The 21,981-nt window shown below is 51.2% G+C and overlaps 1 protein-coding gene across 7 annotated transcripts in view; it reads left to right on the plus strand.

The window, feature by feature from the left end:
• Nucleotides 1-21,981, plus strand: part of PCNT (pericentrin) — a 105,229-nt gene that overhangs the window by 24,891 nt on the left and 58,357 nt on the right. For 6 of the 7 annotated variants that reach the window (XM_068547246.1, XM_068547248.1, XM_068547253.1 and 3 more), the window contains exons 13-17: nucleotides 459-910; nucleotides 2,184-2,721; nucleotides 11,405-11,533; nucleotides 14,968-15,114; nucleotides 20,282-20,433. In XM_068547246.1, the coding sequence (XP_068403347.1) occupies nucleotides 459-910; nucleotides 2,184-2,721; nucleotides 11,405-11,533; nucleotides 14,968-15,114; nucleotides 20,282-20,433 (1,418 nt within the window). The remainder of the gene's footprint in view (nucleotides 1-458; nucleotides 911-2,183; nucleotides 2,722-11,404; nucleotides 11,534-14,967; nucleotides 15,115-20,281; nucleotides 20,434-21,981) is intronic. The other variant, XM_068547247.1, reaches the window with a different exon arrangement.

Below are 21,981 nucleotides of genomic sequence, written 5' to 3' on the forward strand. Positions count from 1 at the left end.
GTTCATTGTGCGAGTCCAGAGGCTTGGCGTGGCGCTGTTTGCTGCCCTCCTGTGGCTCCATCCTGGCTGGTGGTGCTTCCTCTGTCTGGGGGGTTGGCCTTCCCTTGACGGGAGGCCCCTTACGTGTCTGATCCCCTGGGCTGGTCTTGGCACCACAGAGGAGCTCCCCTTCGCGTGTGTGTCCAGACCTGCCAGCCCCAGAGCTAACAGTCGGGGCCAGGTGCCGGGATGCGGACACGTCTTACTTAAGCAAACAGTCTTAGATTTGTGCATTCTAGGCTCCCTTATTCCCATCAGGACGCGAAACACTGCCATCGCTCTGTTCAGTGCAATACGTTATGGAACTAGTGCTTGTATGTTGTGGAACTTCTCTCTCTTCAGAGGTGGATTTGGGTTGTTGCTGCCAGTGATCTTTTCATTTAATTTCCTTCTCTTAAATAAAATTGTGCTTTCTGCAGGTGAAATGTACTTTAGTTGAAGCTCACCAGGAAGCACTGAAGAGCGCTAAGGAGAAGATTGAGTTAATGAAACGAGAACTCGGCGAGAGAGAGGCCGAGTGGAAAGCCACAAGTGAGGACCTGAGGAGAGGGGCTGAAGAGAGGCTGGCGCAGGGGCTCCTCGACCTGCGGGAGCAGGCCGAGTCCGAGAAGCTGTCCCTGATGCACAGGTTTGAGCTTCGAGAAGCCGAAATGAGGCAGCTTCAGGACCAGCAGGCGGCCCAGATCCTGGACCTGGAGGGGTCGCTGGTGGAGCAGCAGGGCCGCCTGAGGCAGCTGGAGCTGGGGCTCTCGGGGAACGAGCCTCTGCAGTGCAGCCAGTGTGGCCGGGAGCTGGGCGGCGGTCCGGCCCCCACGGACCGGGACCGCCTGAAGGAGGACTGTGCGCTCCAGCCGCAGCTGGCCCAGAGCAGGTGTGTGACGTTCCTGTTTGGCACGGAGCCGCCTGCCTGGCTGGGTGAGGCCGGCCCCCGGGAGGGCGCACGTGGCTCTTGGGGCTGCGGGACCTGCTGGCGGCAGCAGCCTCCCCGTCCTTCCTGTGGAGCCCCCGTCCCGTGATCCACGCTGCCCTGCATGCATCTTTGACGGGCGTTTGTGTTCTTTGCACGGTTTACAGTTTCAGTAGCAGAACTTCAGCCTCATTTATCATAGGGACGTGTGGTTCATTTCTGAAGTTTCTTGTGTATTTTGAACTCAAACAGATTAAAAAAAAATAGTTTGTCTGAACTATGTACGTACACCTTGAAGTTTTAAATAGATTTAGAATGTGATTTGGTTTGCTGCCTCTTTGCACATCTGGGCTGTAGTGACCAGGGGTGTTGGTGAGTCCTGGTGTCACTGGAGCTGCTGTTGGTTTTGCTGCTTCTCATGGGGCAGATGCTCCCCAGCGTCATGAGGCAGGTGCAAGAGCTTCTGCTCTGGGGTCTGAGAACTGAGTTCAAATCCTGACCCACTGTGTGAGCTGGAAGGACGCAGGCACGGTGGACAAACTCATGAGGCCTTCGTGCCCTCCTGCATGGGCTGATCAGTGGAAAGGCTTTCGTGGTGTCTGGTGCACAGTTAGTACCTGAAACCCATCCAGCTCTCGTCACTCACCTGAACGCACCACGTGGCACTAACGTGGAATGGGCGCCCCGTAGAGATTCTTCCCTGTTCTGCTGGGGTGCTGGGTGCTTCAGTTAGAGGGGCGTCTCCCCGCTTCTGTGTTTGCCAGCCAGTGTCACCTGCAGCTCGTTTAATTCCTGCCCCTAATTCACCCAGAAGGGGTTTTGGGGGTCTTTCGAATGCTCTTTGCAGCCCTGTTGGCTCCTGTAGACGATGCCGCTGCCCCTTCCCTGTTGATGTCCTCTCCTTGCCGAGGAGCGGTCACACCTGCTTCCCTGTGGTGTCTGTGGAAATGTGTGTGTGGTTTCTTGCTGGGGGTCCTGTGTCCTGTACTTCAGTCTGTGACCGGGGGCCCCTGGGCTCTGGCCTCTGAGCTCCTCTGGCTTCGTGGGCCCCTTCGCTGTCCGCTCACGGCTGGCAGTGGGGCTCAGACCATTTGCAGCCCAGGGAGGTGGAAGAGCAGGTGAAATCTGGGCACGATGGTCTCACCGGTAGAAAGTGGTGTCTCCTGTGAGAAGTGTGAGGTTGATGCTTTTGTGGCTGCACGTTGGGTCTCCGTGTTCACTTGGCTTGTCTCCTCAGGTTCTTAGAAGAACGTCGAGAGATCACAGAGAAACTCGCCGCAGAGCAAGACGCCTTCCTGCAGGAGGCCCGGGAGAAGCACGCCCGCGAGCTCCAGCTGCTCCAGGAGCGACACCAGCAGCACGTCCTGTCCTTGACGGCGGAGCTGGAGAGCCGGCAGCAGGCCGAGGTGGATGCGCTGAGGGCTTCTCTGGAGCGAGAGTGGTGGGCTCTCTCAGAAGCCCGCGTGGCTGAGCTGCAGACAAAACACGCTGCGGAGATGAGTGCTTTGGAGAGCAGACACGCGTCCCGCCTGGACGCTTTGGAGTCGCGTTACCTGTCTGAGGTGCAGACCTTGCGGGGCCTGGAGCTGCGGGGCCTGGAGGAGCAGCCGCAGGGAGAGGACGCTTCTCACCACGTGGTTTTGACTCGGGTGTCAGAGAAGCTGAGGCTGAGACACGGCGAAGAGCCTCCGTCCGCAGAGGACGGCCTGGCAGCGGGAGTGAGCACAGAGCACGTGGAGGGCGTGAGAGCCTCCCGGCCGCGCGGAGCTCGCCAGGTGAGGCGCGGGGCTTCGCCCTTCCCCAGGACTGGTGTCTTCTGTTGCCCAATGTGTGTCAGCTGCACGTGTGTGTGTGTGTGTGTGTGTGTGTGTGTGTGTCCCAGGGACAGCGGCGGGTTTCAGGCGGGTACAGAACAGTGAGTTTTACGCGTTTTTTGGTCACAGGCTCCTTGGTGAAGGCTTTGGATCTCTGATCCTGGACAAACGTGCGCCTGTGCCTGCGTACGGCGTTCCCTGTGGGATTTCAAAGGGTTCAGAGTGCTCCTCGGGGCCGCTCCCGATTTCTGTGAGATTAAACCCTCTGTCCTGTGTCAAGAGCAGCGACTGTCCCCTTGGCAGGTGCTTTCAGCTGTAGTATGAAAGGAGCTTCTGGAGACGGCCCCATTGCCCTGGCCAGCGCTCCCCTTTCCTCATCTGCAGACCCCTGGCACTCGTACGTCATGAATAGGACGCACTTATTTGGCTAGAACGTGGTCACGTAGCGGGAATTCAGTGTGGGGACAGGCTGCTCTGTGCCCGTTGGGCCCGGTGTGCACGCCAGGCACTCAGGAACGACCCTGTTCTGGCGCCTTCATACTTTTGTCACGTATTTAAGAAGTAGATATTCCAGATTACAAAGCAGGAAATCTCAGCCTTGTGAGAACACAAGTACCAGGTAGACCCTTCGCTGGTGACTGAGGCGTGCTGTATGAGGTGTTCCGGGGGGGTTTTGTCCTTTGCTCCTGGTTTAGCTTGTTGAAGGGCGGAAGGAAGAAGGCAGCCTAGTGCTGACAGGTGGGGTGGCTTCATTTTATGCTGCGGCTCTGCCTGTTCTGTGTGGTCTGCGGGCGAAATCTTTTCCTTTTCTTAAAATAATGTTTATTTGTTTATTTATTTATTTGGCTGCACTGGGTCTTAGTTGCGGCACGCGGGATCTTTGTTGCCGCGTGCGGGATCTTTAGTTGCAGCGTGAGAACTGTTAGTTGCGGCATGTGGGATCTAGTTCCCTGACCAGGGATTGGACCCGGGCCCCCTGCGTTGGGAGCGCCAGGGAAGTCCCTGCAGGCGAGATCTTGAACAAATTCCTCGAGGGCTGAGCACATTCCAGCTGGGGTCGTGAGCCTCGGGCCTGTCCTTGAAGTCGGGCCCCGGGGCAGGGGTCGCAGCCCCTCCCTGGGAGTTGTCCTCTTGGTGTGAATTTGGAGGGCTGTGGTGCCCCCAGGCCAGTCCAGCGAGCTCTCAGCGTCAGCTTCGGTTTCCTCCCATGCAGACGGATGCCTGGGGAAGGGGGCTTGTTCCCAGCCTGTGGATTTAAATTAGATTCCCTCGGATTATAGGGTTTGAAGAAAATGAAGCTCTAAAAGAATATCAGGAGGGAGAAGTACGCATTTTTTACATGAGAAAGCTATGTATGTATTTTAAACCGTGGCTTAATTTTATTAGTGTGAAACGCGCTTGTAGGAAGCACGTGGAGTGTTTCCCACCTTGCAGTTGGGAGGTGTGTGTGGGTGACAGGACAGGCGTGTGGGGGGCAGTGCCCTGTGGACTCGCTCTCTGCAGGTGGAGCTGGTGTGGCCTGCTGAGGGCCTGCCCCTGGGGCAGCAGCAAAAAGCCCTGCAGGAGCTCAGGGGCGGGCATGTGGCCGAGATGCAGGTGCGGGAGGCTCTGCAGGAGGGGGCCCCCACAGGTTCCTTCTGGGCAGCAGTGGCTTCAGGGATGGCCTGGGGGTCAGACTCTGGCCACCACGGGGGTGCCGGTGACATCAGCAAAGCCGCTGGGCCTCCTGAGGCTTCTCCTCGTGATCCGAGCCCTCGGGGCATCTGTGAGGCCCGCAGTGGGGTGGACGCTGGGCAGGCCTCACACCTGTCAAGAGGGCCCGGGGCCTGCTCTGAGCTGCGTGGGACCTGCGGGGTCCCTCAGGGGCTGCCTGTGCAAGGTGCCCGGCAGGTGCTACGTGTCCTCTGCATCCCGTGCTGCACCCCAAAACCCCGGGGCCCATGGTGCAACCTGGGGGCACAGCCCTGCACAGACTCCGACCAAGCGTCCTCTGGCCCGATGTCCTGTCTTCTTTGTTCTCGTGACGCCGGACACCTGCTGCCTGGCAGTTTCTGGAACACCCTGGCTGTGACCTCCTCTGAACTTGGCCTTGTCCCCCGCCTGGTAACTCCCACTCTTGCCTCCCTTTCGTCAAGTCGTTTTCTCCATGAGCCCTGCCTTCTGGGACGGCCCCTCCGTCCGGGACTCACGGCCCCGCGCCCTGTGCCCTGCATAGCCCACGGTGCGTCCCCTGTGGAGCGCGTGCCACGTGCTGCGCTCCTCACGCTTGTGCTCTGCTCAGCGGTGGCCTGGGCCCAGAGCGGTGCACAGACCGGGGCTCCAGGGCAGCGCGCCCGGAAGGGTTTTGCTCCCAGGGGCCCCGTCCTGCAAACCTCTTCAGGGCAGTTGTTGCCGAGGTGCCCATGGCCCTGCCACACAGTGTCGCTAGGATCTCAGAGGTCAGGTAGGCAGTAAGGACCTGACCGAGGGCAGGGCCCCTGGAGGGCAGGACAGCGGCAAAGTGCCCGGATCTGTCCCACGGGGGCCGTTTGGTGGAGGCAGCTGCCCTGCTCTAGGTTGACCGAGGCTCGCGGGGAGCCTGGGGGCGGGCGGTGTCGGGGGTCTGCCGGGGCCAGGGAGAGGGCCCGTGCCTCTGGACCCAGGGGAGGCCGGAGGAGGCGGGGGCTGTGGAGGAGGATGGAGCAGGCGGGCTGCTTGGGTGTGTGTGTGGCGTGTGTCCACGCAGAACCACCACCCCCAGCAGGTGCTCTTAGGGATCGGCACACGCTATGGGCTCTCGTTTAGATTTTTTTTCTTTTTTTTCTGGTTCCTCTGGGCGGCTTGCAGGATCTTAGTTCCCTGACCAGGGATTGAACCCGGGGCCAGGCAGTGAAATCGCCGAGTCCTAACCACTGGACCCCCAGGGAATGCCCACTTCTTTGGATTTTTAAACGTAGCGCGTCACCATGTGTATAAGCAACATGTCGAATTGCGAGGTCGAGGTTACAGTGGAGTCTCACAAAGCAGTTGGAATCTTCTTGAATATGTGCGGCTGCCGTGGAGGCTGGGACCTGGCCTGGGTTCTCGTGACCCGTGTGGGGCTCACACCCCTCAGTGCCCTTTGCATTGACACAGGATGGCAGAGGTGTGTGTGGACGCCATGCAGCCAGGCCCCACGTGGTGTCGCTGCCCCGCCTGCCCGCCCTGCATGTGTGTAGTGCACACGCGTAGCACACGTGCAGACATGCGTGTATGCACGGAATTCTGCACACCATCCTCGCAGGGCTTGCAAAACCCCTGGAGTCCATCTGAGGACACTTGGCTGGACGCCCCTGAGGCCCTTCTGCCTTGGTGTTCTTAGATTTGAAATACTTGTGTCTCCGCATCTTCTGGTCTTCCTGGGGGTAAGGATAACTGGTGTTTTTTTGTGAAGTCATGTGTACAAACTTATTGAGGTTATAAATTTTTGTAGGTACTTTTTCTGTGGGGCTTTTCAAAAGGACGTGCTAATAGCTCATTTCAACCGTAAAATGAGGCCTGGTATTCGCCTGGGTTTCCTAGGTTAATAGTCAGTGCTCTTAGCTGTGTGTGTACATATTGACTGATCTGAAATTAGCATTTAAACTGTTTTTTCACGTGGAAATTCCCAGAATGAGAATTAGTGGATCGGAGAAAAATAAAGGGAAGCACAAATATGACATTTATCCCTTTTGTTTGGCTGAAGAGTCTGGGAGTTGGCATTTTTCTTGGTTTGCTCCTTGGACCCTGAGATGCCCTGAATCCAGGTCTCCCGTGTTTGGGGAATGAGGACGGGAGAGATCCACACCCAGGGAGCCCGTGTCCACGAGCGCTCGGAGAGACCCGGTAACCTGGCTGAGCCCAGACGCGCCGCTGGCCACGGGTGACGTCACGCAGGCCGTCTTCTCTTCGCAGTGTCCTCTTACTCGGCTTTCATTACAGAGGACAAAACGCCCTCAGCCCCTTCAGTGTCCCCTCAGTGTCTCCTCATCCCCCTCAGCGTCCCCTCAGCCCCCTCAGTGTCCCCTCAGTGTCCCCTCAGCGTCCCCTCAGCCCCCTCAGTGTCCCCTCAGCGTCCCCTCAGCCCCCTGTGTCCCCTCAGTGTCCCCTCAGCATCCCCTCAGCCCCCGTGTCCCCTCAGTGTCCCCTCAGCGTCCCCTCAGCCCCCTCAGTGTCCCCTCAGCATCCCCTCAGCCCCCGTGTCCCCTCAGTGTCCCCTCAGCGTCCCCTCAGTGTTCCCTTGAGGCAGGAGGTAGATGGGCCCCAGGCTGAACAGTTTCTCCCCTGTGGGCGGAAGCTCCATAAGAGCAGGGTGATGGAGGAGGCTGGGCCCCGCCCAGATAGAAGATAAGAGACCACATGTGCCTCATTCTCGAAGTCCAGGAGACCCTCCCGACACACATGCGCAGAAGGGCTCCTGGGAGGTCCAAAAGGGAGGGGCGCCACCTCACAGTAAGTGATGCCAACCACCCACAGGCCTCTTCGCTGGAATCCGTCTTGGCTAAGAGACGTGCGCGCAGGCATGGGAGGACCCTGAGATGCACCAAACGCGGACTCAGAACCAGGCAGAGCAAGAGGGTCGGTCAAAGGAAACCCGGAAGAAATGCCCACGAAAGTGACTCAAACTGCCCTGAGGGCGTGACTCTCTCTCTGAGCCCGCCCGTGTGTCTACTGTACTCTTTTTCCTTCTAATGAACACTTTACTTGCTTCACTACTTTCCCTCTCTCTGCGGAAATTCACTTCTTCACAGCTGACGGACCAGGGCCTTGTCACTGGCCGCTGGTCCCTGGTGGTCCGGTGGCCAGGATTCAGCGCTCGCACTGCCGCTGCCCAGCCTCCGTCTCTGGTCGGGAACTGAAATCCTGCTTCAAGCCGCTGCAGGCCGAGGCCACCGAGGTCACCCTCACCGCCGCAGCCCGCGTTCTGTCCCTGTGATGTCCTAAGTGCCCCAGCCCCTCGAGTTCAGTCCTGAGGGGCCTTTACAGAGGGGTCAAGTGGCTGCGGGGACCGTGCTTGCTGCAGGCACCGTGGAGGAGACGGTGGTCCTGGCCGCAGCCCAATTGCTCTCGTTGCCCTCGTTTCCCTCCTTGCTCTCGTGCTCTCGTTGCTCTCGTTTCCCTCCTTGCTCTCGTGCTCTCGTGCTCTCGTGGCTCTCGTTGCTCTCGTGCTCTCGTGCTCTCGTGCTCTCGTGGCTCTCGTTGCTCTCGTTGCTCTCGTTGCTCTCGTTGCTCTCGTTGCTCTGGTTGCTCTGGTTGCTCTTGTTGCTCTCGTTGCTCTCGTTGCTCTCGTTGCTCTCGTTGCTCTTGTTGCTCTCTTGCTGTCGTGCTCTCGTTGCTCTCGTGCCCTCGTGAGCAACGTCCTCCTCTTCTGGGGCGCTCCCCTGAGACCTGCTGACCTGTGGAGGTATCTGAGTTTCATTTCTCTAATCCTCTGAAGAGTCAGACTCTGCCGCTGGCCTTCCCTGGTATTTACTGACTTAAAATCCTCCCTCCAAAGAAACTTTGTTGGATCCTGTTTGTTCACTCTGATGGTTCTGTCACCTGGTCGTGACATGTGTCCTGCTCTTCCGTTCGGCATTTTTGTAGTTCCGAGTTGACTCTCTTCAGAGCGCTGAGATCATTTGGGAAGTATTTTTCTAGTTGTTTGTTCAAGTATGTCATTCTTTTACTTTGCTTCTAAGGATGTGAATATTAGATACTGTTTAAGTGACCTAAGTCTAGCTCATTTCACAGGAGAAAACATCTGGGTTTGTGGGAAGGTGGGATATGCAGTTTCTTCCCCTATTTTATTTTAACTCTTTATTGGAGAAAATTTCAAAATATACAGAAACAGAGAACAGCTCAGAATCTGACTGCCCATGGGTATGTGCCAATCTCAGTGCATTAGCCGCCCAAATATACCATAATATACCATAACATGCTCCATGCTAACCTGCAGAATTAACAGTAATCCCTTAATTTCATCACATATCCAGCCTAAGTTCCAGTCTCTACCTGTGGCTGGTCAAATTGGGATCCACATAGGGGGGCTGAGTTGTGCTGAATCTGTTTTTACTGCTTCCTGTGACGTTGGCTAACATTTCCCCCTTATTCCCTGGAAACGTGTCAGCAGTCTACACACGGGATGGGATTCAGGTCCATGTCTTGGTGAGAATAGTTCCAGGCGTTGCTTCTTCCTCCTACCATCTTCCCTCAGGCTCTCCTCACAGGCAGATACTCCATGAAGCCTTGCTGGGTGTCTCCTGGGGTGCTGTGGTCATTGTCCCCAAAATAGCAGGGACGTGCTGTTCTTTCTCTGTGAATGGGTTTTATCTGGGCCACAAATATCTCTGCACCTGTTTGAAAAGCAGTGTCACTTATCAGAAGAGTTGTTTACCCAGCGCTTGTGAAGCGATTGGATTATTTTTCAGGTTACTTCCCTTTGGAGTTTGGTTGTGAGAAAAGTTCTCTGAAAACGTAAGCCTCATTTCCTTTTCTTAGAGATAAGTGTCCTGCAAAGAAATCACCCTTATATTGGTAACACTAAGCAGTGGAAGGAAAGCAAGAGTTAACCGTCGTATGACCACTATTGATTGCTCAGGCAATGTCATCTTTTCTTGGGGGGAAAAGAAAAATCTGTTCATATGATTTTTAAAAAATATTAAGAGAACCTGTGGTTATTTTAGATATAGTTTGAATGTCTTTAATTCATTATCAGTTGAATTTATTTTTAATACTATGTTGGTATTCTTTGTGCAAAACTACTTTTTTTTTTCTTTAAGTGTATCCGTTATGTTTTTTTAATGATTAAAATATATATGACACTTCCCACGTAATTCTGTGGATTTTCAGAAAAACTCGAGAATAAGTTTTTAAAAACATCTTTTTCTTATATTGACTTCACCATTTAGAACAGATTAAAGAGAGTTTAGTCAGGCTGGAAATAGAACGATTGTGTGTAAGGAGGTCTTGAGGGGGTGCAGGGAGTGGCACAAGTAAAACCCCCTCTGAGCCTGTCCGGTCAGGTTGTGGGGGCCAAGGTCGCGCAGCCAGCCCCGGGGTGCCGAGGCTTCCAGGTCACGGGGCTGAATGCGCGATGCCGTCTGTGGCCTCTCCTGACTGTGCCCTGCTCCGCCACACTGGCCTCGGCCTGGTGCGTTCTGCGAAGTCCTGCTCCAGACCTGGGGGCGCACTGGGCAGGACAGGTCGCGGTGTCCCCACTGCCCCTCGCAGGTGTCAGGTTAGGGTGATCTCCCCAGCCACAGGGTGCCTGGGAGGGGCGCTGCGTGCTGCTGCTCCTGACTGTGTTTGGGACGTCTTGCTGGACTTGGCGTTTCTCTGCCAGCTGCCTGGAAACCCTTCCTGAGACAGTGAAGGTTGGGAAACAAGTCCTGTGCTTGGCTCCCGCTCCCTGTAGCAAGGGCAGCTCTGTGCTGGGGCCCGTGGGGCCTCAGTGCGGCATACGACCCAGGGGCTTGGCATCGGTGGGCTGGTTCTTCCTTCCCCCTTCCCAGCCACAGCTTCGTATGGCACCCACCCTCCGTCCTCTCTGTTTGTGGGCAGTGACCCCAAGGCCTGGAAGGACCCCATGGCCAGAAAGAGCAGCCTGAGCCCCCGGGCCCGGACTCTCACGTGTGCAGTGCAGCTTGCAGGTCCCGGGACTCGAGGCACGTGGGGGTGTGGGGTGCTCTTGGACTCTGACCCTGACCCCAAACAGAAGTTCACTTTTATCTGTTTGTATACGTTTGGCTTCCGTGAAAGATTTTTGCCTGAAGAATGTGATCTGTGGCTCAGTCAAGTTTTTCAAGAAGCAGGTGTTTACACTTCGATCTGTCAACCAGAGCATTTAACAGGAAGGCGAGCGTGCGGGGTCTGCCCTCAGGACCTGTTTGCCGAAGGTGCTGAGAGGGAGGAGTGCGGATGCTTGTGCCGGGGCGCTGGCGCCCAAAGAGCGGTCCGCTGTGATTCATGTTTATCATGTGCCTTGGGGGATTTGCCTCTTCTTGGGTATTGATGTTTTCTTATTTTTCCCAGCATCCTTCAGTGTCCTAGAGTCTGTTTTTGGGGAAAGGGAGTGTGGCTTGTCCTCCTCTCCCTTGGCCTTGCCCTGCCGATCTGTGGTGCCCGTTGGCATTCAGGGTTTTGTTCTTGTTCACTAGCATTTTGTGGTTGGCACACACGGAACCAGCATCCCTGGTCAAATCCGGTTACTGTCAGGGCTGCAGCGTCCTTCCTGGCTGTGAACCATCTGGGTGAACCCCGTCCTTCCCATGAAGTGGTTGTGTGGTGCAGATGAGACAGTTAAAGGGCTTTGGAAACTGCCACATGTCCTAACTTGAAATTGCACTTGATTCTTCCTTTTAAAGGATTGAAATAAACCTATTCCAGGAGAGGAAGTTTATAAAAATGTTCTGTGTTAATTCAGAAATGGTCTCTAGAACTTGAAAGTATAGTTTCAGTGTTGTGCTGTGCAAACCCCATTTTCTGATGCTTGTGACCGAGGTGAGAATCCAGAGCCCACAAAGAGTGACTTGAATTTTTCTATGAGCTATAACCTGACTGCTGCGTGTCGTCACAGTGAAAATATGTGGAATAAGCTGAGTTCCAGCCTCACCACAGATCCACGCACATGGTCAAGGCCCAGTGTTGACCTTCCTCCCCACTCAAGCAGGGCACTTCGGTTCCTGCGGAGCTGGAAGAGGAGAAGGAGAAGCAGCGGCTCTGCTGTCAAGAGGAGATTGAACTGCTGAAGTGTCAGTCAGAGGCGCTGCTGGAGCAGCAGGTCACACAGTTAAAGGTACTGGGGTTAAGAGTGATCTATTTCATTGCTATCCTTTCTCACCTGCAAAGTAAGTAAGAAAAATTTATTCTAAATTAATTTTGATATGTAAAATTAAAACACATTTTCATTGTCTTAGAAACAGATTTTTCGAGGCAACTATTTTTCTTTCATTTTTATATTTAAATTGACTAGTTAGCATTCCTTTTCTTTTTTTTTTTTAATGTTACTTTTAATTTATTTATTTTTATTTTTGGCTGTGTTGGGTCTTCGTTTCTGTGTGAGGGCTTTCTCTAGTTGTGGCAAGCGGGGGCCACTCTTCATCGCGGTGCGCGGGCCTCTCACTATCGCGGCCTCTCTTGTTGCGGAGCACAGGCTCCAGAAGCGCAGGCTCAGTAGTTGTGGCTCACGGGCCTAGTTGCTCCGTAGCATGTGGGATCTTCCCACACCAGGGCTCGAACCCGTGTCCCCTGCATTGGCAGGCAGATTCTCAACCACTGCGCCGCCAGGGAAGCCCACATTCCTTTTCTTTTAAGAAGTTGTCATCAAATAGTTGACCCTTAACCAACACGGAATTAAGGGTGCCGACCCTCTACACAGTTGAGAATCTGCGTGTAATTGATAGTTGGCCCTCAGTACATGTGGCTCCTCTGTATCCGCCATTACTGTGCATCTGCAGATTCAACCAGCCACGGATCGTGTGGTGCTGTAGTGTTTACCATTGAAACAAAATCCATGGCGCTTGCCTGCGGTCCAGTGGCTAAGACTCCACGCTCCCAGTGCAGGGGGCCCGGGTTCGATCCCTGGTCAGGGAGGTAAGATCCCCCATGCTGTGCGGCACGGCCCAAAAGAAACAATCCGAATGTAAGTGGACCCACACTGTCCAACCCCATGGTAAAGAGCCGGCTGTATTTAAGCCTGGGAAAATCTAAGCGCTGCTCATGGCCTTGCTTTGGTGACTCAGCAGCGGCCACGTCAAGCCTTTTCTTGCTTCAAGGGGCCTGTTGCCACGGAAGGGTGTCTGCACAGGATGAGTGAGCATTCAGCACTACTTCTCACAATGATTTTTACTGTGGTTTTGTTTTGTTTTGTTTTTAATTACAACATTATTGAGATATAATGCACATATCATAAAAATTACACTTTTTGAAATATACAGTTCGGTGGTCTGCAGTATATTCACAAAGTTGTACAACTCCTATTGCTGTCTAATTCCAGAACATTTACATCACCACAAAAGAAACCCCCCACCCGTTAGCAGTCTCTTCCCTCCCCCAGCCCCTGGCAACCACTGATCTACTCTCCACTTCTGTGGAGTTGCCTTTTCTGAACATTTTATAGAAGTCGAATCATACAAAATGTGGCCTTTTGTGTTTGCCTTCTTTCACTTAGAATAATGTGTTCTAGGTTCATATATGTTGTAGGGTGTATCAGTACTTGATGTTTGCTTTCTATATATCTTCTGTCTCTTTTGTTCCTCTAAATCTCCATTACTGCCTTCTTTTGTTTTGATTTCCTTGATGTTTATTTTTCTATATTTTTTTGATTTTTGTTTTTGTTTTTTGTTTGTTTGCTTTTAGTTTTGTTAGTGCCTGCCCTGGGCATTACATTGAACATTTTATAACAATATGGTTCAGGTTAATACCAACTTAATTTTAATAGTTCACAAAATTATTCTTCGATATAGCTTCATTCCTTCCTTCCTTCCTTCCTCCTTTGTGCTAATATTGTCATACAAAGAACATCTGTATATACTTTATGCTCGTTCTTTATGCATTTGTCTTCTAAATTACATAGAAAAAAGAATTACAAACTATACACATAAATATAAAAGACAAAATAAATTGCTTGCTTCTCACCGCTTTCTAGATTTTCTTTGTCTCTCAGCAGTTTGGTTATGATGTGTCCAGGTGTGGATCTCTGAGTTTATCCTACTTGGCGTTCGTTGAGCTTCTTCTATGTATAGATTAATATTTTTCATCAAATTTGCAAAGTTTTTAGGCATGTTATCTTCAAGTATTCTTTTGCCCTGTTCCCTTTGTCCTTTCCTCTGGGACTCTCATGATGTGTATGTTGGTCTTTGAGGATGTCCTAGAGGCCTGTGAGCCTACTTACTTTATTTCTTTTTTCTTTTTCTTTTTTTTTTTTTGTTCCCCAGAATGAATAATCTCATTTGACCTGTCTTCATGTTTGCTGATTCTTCTACTCACTTGAATCTGCTGTTGAGTCCCTCTAGTGAAACTTTTATTTCAGTAATTGTGCTTTTCAGCTTCAGAATATCTATTTGGTTTCATTTTATAATTTTATCTCTTTATTGTGGGGCTCTGGTTGGGGCATGCCTTCAATGCTGTGGCAGGCAGTATACGTCTCTGCCTTAGCTTTCACTTCCTTTTAAGTTTTTTGATCAGCCTCTTATTAGCTCCAATTGTTATCACTGCCTCAGGCCGCTGAGATGTTAAACAGTTGCTGCTAATTGTTTTTGCCAAATGGCTTGGGCACAGGATTGTTGAGGTGAGTTCTGAATCAGATCCGATAAAAAACCAGCTTTGAGAACGGAGCTTTTCAGTGAGCTGCCAGTCAGGTCAGTTCGTGACAGTTGGTGGTGGTGCTTTGGTGGAGCTGCAAACCCATTCTTCTCCTCCTCCCCCCATAGTTGCTGGGCTGCATTTTCTTTCTTTTTTTTTTTTTTTTTGGCGGGTTCCCTGATCAGAGATTGAACCCTGGTTGAACCCCGGGGCCCACAGCAGTGAAAGCTTGAAATGGTCTTAACCACTGGACCACCAGGGAATTCCCTGGGCTGCATTTTCAAGGCTATCCCAGAGACTGGAGTGATGGGATTAGGGCAGGTTCAAACACCCAAAGCTTCCTGTTCTGATGGCGACTCAGCCTTTGTTTTTAATGAACACTTTAATTTCCAGAGCTATGAAAAAGTTGATTTTGACAGTTTTTGCCAGTGTTCTCGGTGCTCTTGTAGAGGAGTGGATTTTTGAAGGTCCTTATTCTGCCATTCTGGAAGTGCTATATCTGTAGTTAAAAAAAAAAGCTTATTTCATTAATGTATTTTAACTCATTAGGTGAACATTATTAAAAAATATTTTTTATTATTTAAGAAGAAACAGGGTTTATTTTTTAAAACCAGAGAAAATTAGGTTTCTAAATGTCTTGGATTTTGATGGTCATGATACCCTGATGATGGAGACTTTCTTAACCTGATCATTGGGAAAGGTAGCAGGCTGTTTCTTTTGTATTCTATATGATAAGCACATTTGAACGCATGTTCACTGGGGATAGTGGCCTTGGCCTTTTTGATCATTGTTCTTGGCACAGAATACGGAATCAATAAATATTTGTTGAATGAACTAAAATCTAGTGAACAGCAGAGAAATGGAGCAAGGATAATTTTATAACTTAATGGCATTTTTTGTTGTTGTTAATAATGTGCTTTTGTACAGGGTGAACTTGAAAGTGAGAAGAAAGCTGCTTTGCATGAAAAAGAGGCGATACATAAACTTGAGCGTGAGCAGGCACAGTCTCTTTACCAAAAAGAGAAAGAGTCTTTGTCTCTGCAGCTTCAGGAGAAGAATAACCAAATTCTGCAGGTATGTGGGATGCATCTTTTCTTTGTTAATTCTTTTTTTGTGTATGGTAAAATATGCATAACATAATATTTACCATTTCAACCATTTTAAGTGTACAGTTTAGTGGCATTAACCACATTCACAGTATTGTGCAAGTATCGCCACTATCCATTTCCAGAACTTGTTCATCATCCCAAGTAGAAGCTCTGTCCTCATTAAAAATAATTCCTGGGCTTCCCTGGTGGCGTAGTGGTTAAGAATCTGCCTGCCAATGCAGGGGACACAGGTTCGATCCCTGGTCTGGGAAGATCCCACATGCCGCGGAGCAACTATGCCCGTGTGCTACAACTACTGAGCCTGCACTCTAGAGCCTGCGAGCCACAACTACTGAGCCCATGTGCCACAACTACTGAAGCCCACGCGCCTAGAGCTTGTGCTCCGCAACAAGAGAAGCCACCGCAATGAGAAGCCCGTGCACCGCAACTCACTGCAACTAGAGAAAGCACGCACGCAGCAACAAAGACCCCAATGCAGCCAAAAAAAATTTAATCAATTAATTAATTTAAAAAAAACTCCCATCCCCCTCCATCCTGCCCTGGTACCCAGCACTGTACTTTCTGCCTTTGTGAATTTGACTCCTCGAGGGACCTCATTTCAGAGGAATCATACAATATATGTTCTTTTGTGTTTGACTTCTTTCACTTAGTGTAATGTCCTCAAGGTCCATCCATGTTGTGCGTGTATCAACATTCATGGCTTTTTATGGCTAATATTATTCCATTGTATATAGACACCATATTTTGTTTATCTGTTCATCTGTTGATGGACATCTGTTAATGGTTGTCTCTTCCTTTTGGCTGTTGTGCATAATGCTGCTGTGAACATTGGGGTGCAAGTATTTGCTTCAGTCCCTGCTTTTGATTTTTTGGGGTATATATCTAAGAACAGAGTTGATGGGTCATATGATGATTCTGTCTTTAACTTTTTGAGGAACTGCTAAACTGTTTTCCACAGCAGCTGTGGCATTGTGCATTTCCACCAATAGTGCTCAAGTGTTCCGGTTTTTCCGCATTCTTGTCAATACTTGTTGTTTTTCATTTTTTAAAATAATAGCCATCATAATGGATGTGAGGTGATATCTTGTTTTTATTTGCATTTCCCTATTGACTGGTGATGTTGGACATCTTTTCATGGGTTTATTGGCCATTTTTGTCTGTTCAGGTCCTTGACAATTTTTTTTTATTGAAGTACAGTTAATTTACAATGTTGTGTTAGTTTCAACTGTATTGCAGAGCAACTCAGTTATATATATATATGTATATACATATGTGTGTGTGTGTGTGTATATATAAAGTGTATATATATACTTTTTCAGATTCTTTTCCCTTATAGGTAATTATAAGATATTGAATGTAGTTTTCTGTGCTATACAGTAGGTCCTTTTTGGTTATCTTATATACAGTAGTGTGTACATATTAATCCCAAACTCCTAATATATCTCCACGTCTGAGAGTCTATTTCTGTTTTGTAAATAAGTTCATTTGTATCATTTTCTTAGATTCCACATATAAGTGATATCATACAGTATTTTTCTTTCTCTGTCTGACTTATTTCACTAAGCATAATACTCTCTAGGTCCATCCATGTTGCTGCAAATGGCATTATTTCATTCTTTTTTATGGCTGAGGTCCTTGACAATTTTTGAATTGGGTTTTTTTCATTAATATTATTGAAAATACGGATGTGTATTTATACTATTTTTAGAGATAGTCCCACTGTGTGATCTTTCAGAGTCATAATAGTACTGCTGCTTTCTTTGACTTTATCATCATACAGGGTCGCTGGATTTGAACTTATTCATACACTGGAGGCACAGTTTTCTTAGGAATATGTGCAGGCACCGCACTAAGCACATTAGATGTAGAATTTTCTCATTTCTGTGCAGCTCTCTCCCTCTCAGGACACTGAGGCCCAGGAGAAGTTCCGTTAATTTGCTCAAAGTCCATGGCTGTCAAGTGGTGGAGCCAGGCCTTCTGACTGTAAACATTGCACATGGGTGCGTCTGACTTAATTTGGTACCAAAGATGTCAGAGTCACTCCCAGCCAGATTCAGGGCAGCATGTATCTGTGGAGATCAGTCATTAGCTGCCCATCAAGGGGCATGTTCCTGGCTGCAGAGGCCCCTCCTGTGCTGGGAGCCCAGCCACGAGAAGGCAGGAGGGTGGGGGGCACATGCAGGGGAGCAAGGACGGCACCAGGGCTTAGGCAGGAGGGGGTTCCATGAGGAAGAACGAGCCTTTCGAAGTATTTCTTAAGCTTGTTCTTCAATATGCCAGGCATTTCTGCTGATACATGATATGCATTCTTAAAAAAACTCATTCTGTACAAAATACTAAAATTAACATGGCTTGTGGGCAAAATAGGGTTAGAGATACACCATTCAAAGCCTCTGCGATTTTATACCTCAAGGACCAGAAACAATAACAATCCTAATAAAAGTATTAGTACAGTTAAAAAGAAATGTTAAATTCTGAATTAAGAGAGAAATTGTAAAACATACATAGTGATTTACCTTTAAAAAGGGGGGATGGAAGCTTGATGGCAGGAGTGTGAGAGAAGGTGGGGAGGAAAGACTGAGAGGCACCAGGAGTGGGGGAGGCCCTCGTGTGGGCGCGTGGCGGGCAGCAGGCGACTCCCGTGGGCCAGTGGGCCGGGCTGTCGTCCCGCTGCCCAGAGGCTCCCCGGTCGGAGGAGGGCACGTGACCCTTCAGGAAACCAGACTGCGGAAGTTGTTTCCAGTGTGAAATTATCTTACAGGTGTCCTTAAAATGTACGTGTTCGCTTAAAGTAATACTGACGAGTAAGGAATGGTGTCCCACCACCCACGTTAAGCACCTCAAGAGACCGCCCGCCCCCTGCCCCCCGCGAGGCAACCACCCTTCTGATTGTTACAGATTTCTTGCTCACTGATGTGTTTATTCCCGGACACTCTGCTGTTGAGCCTCAGCCCTTTCCGGCCGTCACAAGGGGGTGTGTACTGGCCTCTCTCGTTCCGTGTTGACTGGAGGTTCACAGATGGCGATGGTGGGGCCGTACCCGCCATCCAAGCTGCCGAATGGCATCCGTTGCGTGTGTGCTCATTGGTGGACTTGGGCTTGTTTCTATCTTTCTGCCATTATGAATAAAGCTACCCTGAGTTTCCTACACACACCTCTTACCACAGATGTGCAGGAGCTTCTTAAACCTAGAGGTGCGTGTCCCAGTTGTGGGGTTCTGCCCCTGGTGGGTAACCCCAAGGCTGTTTCTGGGTGGTTCCACCAGTTGTGCACTCGAGCTCCTGTTACTCCACATCCTCTCCTGGAATGTTCTTACGTTTTAATTTTTGCCAATTTTGTGGCAACGAAATGGTGTCTCTCGGTGGTCTTAATTTGCTGATGAGATGCACATCTGTTACTATGTTTGTGATCCATTTGTGTTTCCCTTTCTGTGAAACGCCTTTTTGTATCTTTGGCCATTTTTCTATTTAAAACAGTTGTTTGTGTTTTTCTTACTGATTTAGGGATTTTTTTTTGTATTTCTGGATTTCTTCTAATTTGTAGGGTTTTTTTCCCCTTTTGTCATCTTTTGATGAACAAATGTTCTTCATGGATGAATTAACTCTATTAACTTATCGAGTACAGACAGTCCCTGACTTACAGTCGTTTGACTTAAGATTTTTTGACTTACGATGGTGTGAAAGAAATGCACATTCAGTAGGAACAGTACTTTGAATTTTGAATTTTGGATTTTTATCTTTTCCTGGGCTAGTGACATGTGGTCCGGTTCTCTCCTGTGATGCTGGGCAGGGCAGCCACACGACCAGAAAGGTGAACGACTGATACGCTGACAGCCATTCTGGACCAAGAGAGCCAGCCGCTCTGCTTCTCCTTTTCAAAAGATTACTGTTAATTAAAGAAACCAGGCATCTCAGATTAATGAATTTAGCGCTTTTCTATATACGGGAAGAAGCAAAGTCTGGGCTCACTGAAATCATTTTTTGATCTGCACCTCCTCTACCTGGGGCCAGTATCCTGTGTTTTCCCATCCTGAGCCCGCTCAGGGCTCACTGTCCGGGCAGCTGTGGTGGCTTGATGGCTGCAACATTCTTTGTATATTGATATGGCAGGTAACCCTTTTCATTCACAAGTGTATTAAATGCATTTCTTTTTTTTTAAAATTAATTATTTAGTTTTGGCTGAGTTGGTCATTGCTGCGCGCGGGCTTTTTCTAGTTGCGGCGAGCAGGGGCTACTCTTTCGTTGCAGTGCACGGGCTTCTCATTGCAGTGGCTTCTTTTGTTGTGGAGCGCAGGCTCTAGGCACGCGGGCTTCAATAGTTGTGGCTTGTGGGCTCAGTAGTTGTGGCATGCGGGCTCAGTAGTTGTGGCTCGCGGGCTCTAGAGCGCAGGCTCAGTAGTTGTGGCGCACGGGCTTAGTTGCTCCATGGCATGTGGGATCTTCCCGGACCAGGGCTCAAACCCATGTTCCCTGCATTGGCAGGCGGATTCTTAACCACTGTGCCACCAGGGAAGTCCTTAAATGCATTTTCGATGTATGGTATTTGCAGTTTAGGATGGGTGTATTGGGATGTAATCCCATTGTAAGTGGAGATTTGATAGGAATGCAGGTGAGGGAGCAGGACCAGCAGAGGAAGGGTCTGCCATCCACAGGCTCTCTGCGTGGAACCCACCACCAGCCACACCCTGGCATCTGGGGCCGCCCCAGCCTCGAGCCATCCGGGCATGCAGTTCATCTTCTGTGTCTCTTTTGTCCATTTTTTGGTCATTGTTTGCCATCTTGAAACCTGCCATTCTCTGTTTACTTATTCCATTTTCTTTCATTTTTCCAGCGACCTGTATGGCCCAGTGGTTTATAGGAGCCACACTTTTTTCCCAAGTTCCCTCTATGCACAACATTGAAACTGTTTTCTGTCCCTTTTGTTCTCTTCAGTAAATTGGTTTCAAAATTACACCCTTCTTTTTCCTCTGGCCTGTGTTTTGTGTACTTTATGGACCCCACGCTGGTGTCGCATCATCCGTTTTCTCCATCCCACAAACCACAAACCTGCTCTTGGATAAAGAAAGTTCCTTACAGAAACTTATTTTTAACTAAATTGTCTTAACTAAAGCTTTAACAATTTTTCTTCAACAGCTAAAAGACCAGATTTTATCCTTAAGTCACGAGATAGAAGAGCGCCATTCCGAACTGGAGAGGCTTCAGCAAAGGCGGGAAAGGGAGAACCAGGAGGGCACGACTCTCATCTCGATGCTCAAGTCCGACATCGACCTGTCCCACGGCGAGAGGTCAGTGGCCGCCTCTGCTTCTTGGGCTGGAGTGCATGTTGGCACCCGGCGGATGGGACCCTGTGCTGCGTGGGTCCTCTCGTCCAGGAGGGTCTTAAACTTCAAGACGAGCGCTGAGTCGTGGCACCCACATACCCACCACCTCGCTTTGCCAAACCTTTCTATTTTGCCAGGTTACAAGATTTGATGCTGCTATGCAGGCAGTTACTGACCCGCCCTTTTCTTGTTTGTTTGGGGGTCTTATTTAGGAAATAGTTTCCCACCTGGCGCTAGGCAGGTTTTAGCTCTGCTTCTTGTGTGGTTCTCGAGTGAGCCGTTCAGTTGTGTTTGCCTGATGTCAGGAGACGCTCTCGTCTTTGCCTGTCGGGGCCATTGGCTCAGCGTCGCCCGGGAAGGTGCAGCTCACTGGCCGGCCTCTCTGGGCCCCTTTGTGCATCTCTCGGCCCGTCCCTGCTGGTCTGGGGTCCCCGCTGCCCCTGGACCCTCGCGCTCAGCACCGCGGCGCTAGCGTGTATGCAGCGCTGAGGGTCAGAGGAGACGGGGGAGGGCTGCTGTGCGGAGGGCGGGCGCTGCTCACGGGGGCTCGGTCTCTCCGTTCAGTCTTTCACGGCTTCATTGTCTCTGCGAGGACCTTGTGTGCTGTGTCCAGCTGCCTTGCGGCTCGATGAGGGGAGTGCAAGGCAGGACGTGTCAGGCCTGGCCCTGCACTCGGGGGCCTGGCAGAGAGCAGAGGCCCCGAGGCGTTCGGGGGGCGTACCGGCGGGTGAGATGCCCCGACACCCACGAGTGTTTAGAGTTCATGAGGCTCCTCAGGGAACAGGGGTCGGCATGGCCTGGACGGGGCCCAAGGAGGAGGGGGGGCTGGGGCCTTCTGGCATTTTCTCTCAGAGCAAAGCAGACACCGCCTGCCCGAGCCCGTCTCGGGGTGGTCCTTACGCCCTCCCCGCACGCTCCCTCCGAGGGGCCTGGGCGGCAGCAGGGGCTGTCGGGCCTGGCGTTTGCGGTCTGCCCCCGCCTGCCCCCGCCCCTCACATCCCCGCGTCCCTTTCTCGCTGTCTCTGGCCCCGGCCTCGGGTGTCAGCTTCCCGAGGGGCGGCTCTTCCCGTGTCTTGAGTGGCGTTGCCCTGTGCTGGGCCTAAGGGAGGGGTGTGAGCCGTGGGTGGATGGGGATGGCCAAGCCCTGACGTCTCGTGGGCACCGGAGCCACGTCGTGGGCGGGGTCACCGTGCCCCAGACGACGCCCCGCAGCTGGAAGGGCTGGTCTGGGAGGATGCAGCTCAATGACAGGACTCCTGTCCTGGGGAACCAAACCCCCCAAACTCCGTGGTTTGTGTGGCCCCCGAGGGAGACACGGGGAGATGCGGCGCCTTCCCATGCTGGTGGGCTGTGGGCGAGCGGTGACTTGGACTTCGGAGCCGGTGTCTCCTGAGGGGCTGGAGCCGGAGGGGCCACGTCGGCGCCCAGCTCTGCTCCCGGGAGCCGGGGAGGCTGTGGCGTGGCGCAGGCCGGGTCTGTGCAGCTCGTGGCGGCGCCGCCGCGGGGAGAGCA

The sequence above is a fragment of the Eschrichtius robustus genome, chromosome 6, assembly GCF_028021215.1.
Source record: "Eschrichtius robustus isolate mEscRob2 chromosome 6, mEscRob2.pri, whole genome shotgun sequence".
Taxonomy (NCBI): Eukaryota; Metazoa; Chordata; class Mammalia; order Artiodactyla; family Eschrichtiidae; genus Eschrichtius; species Eschrichtius robustus.